At 27.7% G+C, this 4,217-nt stretch overlaps 1 protein-coding gene across 1 annotated transcript; it reads left to right on the top strand.

Moving 5' to 3' along the window:
• The first annotated feature begins 248 nt into the window (after positions 1-248).
• On the top strand, positions 249-3,462 carry LOC113561146. The gene is made up of 2 exons (XM_026967389.1): positions 249-378; positions 2,621-3,462. Exons 1-2 carry the CDS (start codon positions 249-251, stop codon positions 3,178-3,180), a joined length of 690 nt encoding a protein of 229 aa, XP_026823190.1. The 3' UTR covers positions 3,181-3,462.
• The last annotated feature ends 755 nt before the right edge of the window (positions 3,463-4,217 follow it).

Genomic DNA, 4,217 nt, shown 5'->3' with positions numbered 1-4,217 from the left:
CCGTGTCCGTTCAGTATCTGCATCGTTCGTTTCCGTATTTAAAATTTTTCGGGGACAATGTTTTTGGGGATTTCACTGATACGGATATAGAAAATACGGAACAATGTAACCAGCCGTCCGATTTGTTTTTATGACAGTCTGCACTTGGCAAGCTTCAACTGCACATGTCCATAAGTGACTTATTTAAATTTGTCAAATTTGTTTTAAATTGATTATATTATAATAATTTATATAATTATTTATACATTATGAATATTGATGAAAAACTCATTGAGATGGTTCGCTCTCACGTGGAGTTATATAATTTATCACATGCTAAGTATAGCGGATATAAAGATAGTATTTGGCGTAGTATTGGAGATGAAATAAACCTAACAGGTAACTAAAATTATGATGCCAATGATTGAGAATTTAAAACAAGGTTTTTCGGAAGTAGTTAATACTATAATCAAAATATTTAAAAATATATTCTAAATTTTTTATGGTTTTCTTATGATAGTAAATATAAATGAAATAACGACTTTTTTTATGAGCGTTTGGAGTATAAATTTTTTCGAAATTCATTAAAATCACGAAAAGCTGCAATACATTACTTAAATATTACCTAGTTAAAAATGTATAAAAAATCAATTTAAATATTTGAGAATCGAAAATCGAATAGGAAAATAACGGAATTCCTTAAAGTTTATAAGTATTTAAAGTATATAAAAATATTTTTTTTTTTGTATAGGTCTTATACATAAAAAAATGTTTTTCGTCCCTTACCTACAAAACGTGTTTGAAGTTAAAGTTCGTGGCAATATAAAAATATCGAAAAATTCCAATTTATAATATAATAGATTTCTCAAAATCGTTTTTGAATATTGTTTTTTTTTTAAGTTAGGTGGTGATCAAAATTAGGATACTATTTCAACTACCTAATTTTGAAGATTGCTTTTTTATATACAATGATACATATTTTGTTTAAATTATTGGTTGTAGAAAAATGTAGGTATGTCGTATGTGACATAAATGTTTTATTATTCAATGCACGGAATGTGTTTTATTATGAAACTTAATGGTAAAAAAATTATCTGTGTTTGTATGTTGGTTTTTTACGATCGTTCAATTTTTTAGCAAGTTATGCGTATATAACATAGCGTAAATTAAAAATGCTCATAACTCACTTAAAAACTTAATAAACGTAAAAAACCAACATACAAACACAGATAATGTTCTTACCATCAAGTTTAATGATAGGTCGATTCACTCTAATTTTTAAAGTAACGGAGCCAAACGTGATCTGCTGAGCATAGATTTACTATGTTACGTACTTGTAAGACGGAGACAACACATGCAGGTGTTACGGCCTCTTAATGTCAAAGTAATTTTTTTTTAAACAAATCATATTAATTCAAATATAAATACAATTCAATTAATAATATAGGTATGTGAGTATATTATTTAAAATAATATTAGGTATTATACACTATATTTTTAAATTAGTTTATTTTATAGTTAATAATATCAAAGTAAATCAAACAAAATATACTTAATTAAATTTTTTCATTTTGCCACGGCACTGAACCAGCTAAGGAATTAAAAAAATGTTTGTACAGTTCTCGAGTTGTAAATGCTGCTCGCCCAGCACCACCTCCTTGCATAGGTATATTATTCAAAGTTATATCATTCACATTTTAAATATTTTCAGTGACACTATTATTATACTTTTTTATAAAACTATGAAAAACTTAGAACACATGTTGATAATATAATATAAGTAATCAACATTTTCTGGCTTCAATTGTATCCTCCTGTTATAAACACGAAACTTTTGTGCTGAAATTCCAAAGAAATTTTCCACTACCCTACGAGTTCTATAAAGACGATAATTGTAAATTCGTTCTAATGAATCATCTATAGTTGCTTCCCTGGATATGGTCGCATAAGTACGTTTTCAGAGGAAACGCTTCGTCACCTAATACAACGTATGGAGCAGAAATGGTGGTTCCCGGTAAAACTTCATCTTTTGGAATATTTAACGAACCACTTTCTAACGATTTTCCTATGTTAGAATGTGTTAATATTCCGCCGTCACTGTTTTTTCCATAAGCGCCCACGTTTACGGTTATAAAATTATAGGTACTGTGCATCAGCTAATGCAAGTAACACGACAGAAAATGTTTTTTTATAGTTAAAAAAATTTGTGCCAAAATTTGACGGTGCTTGAATAGTGACGTGTTTTCCGTCCAACGCACCTATACAATTAGGAAATAGGTCCAAAAATCATTTGCGATTTGATTCTATCTTTCTTCTGTGGGTAGTGGCATTACTTCTGACATAAAGTTTGTTATTATACTTTTACAAGTTTCAATTACAATTTTATACACAGTTGCATGACCTAGACGATAACTAAATTAATCTAAATAAATTATCTTAAAGGAATCTCCCGTAGTCAAAAATTTGAAACGTCAAATATACATATAATTCTTTTAATCACAGAAAAAAGTATAATGAAAATTTAATAATTAGTTTTAGTACGTAAATATTATGATTTAAATTTAAGTGTGAATACATGAATAAATACGTAATAAAAATATTTTCATTTTGATATTATTTTAGTAATAATATGTAATTATAGGAAAAACTTGTAGAACTCGTTGGAATAATATGCGAGACAAATACCGAAAATCAATTAAAAAAACAACAAGTGGGCAAGCCGCTAAAAAAGTAAAAAAATATAAATTTGATGACCAGCTACAAATTTTAAAACCACGTCTACAAGAAAGAGACACTTTGGGCAACATAAAAGATGTAGTTGTCAATGAAGACGTTGACATTTTCAATGAAAACGCTGCAATTCAAAGTGACGAGCACATGAACGCAATAGTATCAGACGGTGGCAAGCAGTTGCAAAATGTTAAACAAACGAGGTGTTCTAAGCCAGTTAAAAAATTGACCCGAAAACGTTCAATTTTTACATCATACTCTACTTCAACCACGCTGATGAAATATATTACGCAAAGACAGGAAAAAAACATGTCCAATGCCTCTCAGAGTAATCCAGTTGATGATTTTTTGGCAGGCCTCTCACCAACACTTAAGACATTCACGCCGTATTATTTAAACTTAGTGAAATCTAAAATATTTTCAGTAGTACAAGAGCATGAAATGAAAATGATCTTAGACGAAGAACAGTAAAATAAATCTCATATGGTGCCAAATTGTACTGTATCATCGCTAATATATCAACAATTTAATCAAAATATCATTCCAAATGCAGCTCAAAACTACCAATATATACAAGAACCAAGAGACGACATGACATCTACATCACATTACCTGTCCTCGCCGCCATCTCCACAATTTTCTAAAAGAAATGTTCATCACCAAATACATCGTATTGTTCATCTGCGCCACCATCCCCTGCAAATTTAAGTCAAAATATTTCTTTAAACGCTACTAAGAACCTCGCCTAAACATTCAAGAAACTACAGACATTTACCAATAATTTTATGTTATAATGTTAATTTGAATATATATTTTCAGTTGTATACCTACTAAGTTTTTTTTAATGTATTATGAAACTATTCAACATTTTTTAATAACTATGCAAGACAACATTTATTTTAAAAACAATTCATTTTTATTTATTTTACAAAAAAACATATGTATTTTAAAAGGATTTAAAATTTGAAAGCTTAATTTAATTTACAAAATAAATTACCATATATTATTATACATAAAAAAATTATACACGTAACTTAAACAAACAGCTAGTCGTTCTATTGGTGTTATTGCCTCTCTCCAAAAAGTATCTGGTTTTTTAATATAATTTACAATTTTATGTAACAATACGTTGAAACTGTACTGTGACATTCGAAAATATTCAAAAAATTTCGTTTCATGATCAACTAATTCTAAAATAACATTAACAGATTTGCAGTGTGCTAGGAACACAAATTAATCACTTCGCTAAATGTTTTCATTGACCAATGACCTATTATAATAATTTAGTTTATTTTTAATTTTAATTTTAATTGTATTTTCCAAAAAAAAAAAGGTTATTAATTTTAATTTAAAAAATATAGTAATCTTTATAACTGTTTTGTATATTCCTATAATGACTTAATAACTTTAAATTTGATAACTTTTTTTTAAATTCATTTTTATGTTTGTCTTATAGTAATTTGCTATTTTGTGTGAGTATATGAACCGTATTTGAAACTTCAAAATTT

This window comes from Rhopalosiphum maidis, chromosome 1, assembly GCF_003676215.2.
Source record: "Rhopalosiphum maidis isolate BTI-1 chromosome 1, ASM367621v3, whole genome shotgun sequence".
NCBI classification, from domain to species: domain Eukaryota; kingdom Metazoa; phylum Arthropoda; class Insecta; order Hemiptera; family Aphididae; genus Rhopalosiphum; species Rhopalosiphum maidis.
Note: the sequence above shows the minus strand (reverse complement) of the source record. Positions and strands in the feature narration are given on the sequence as shown.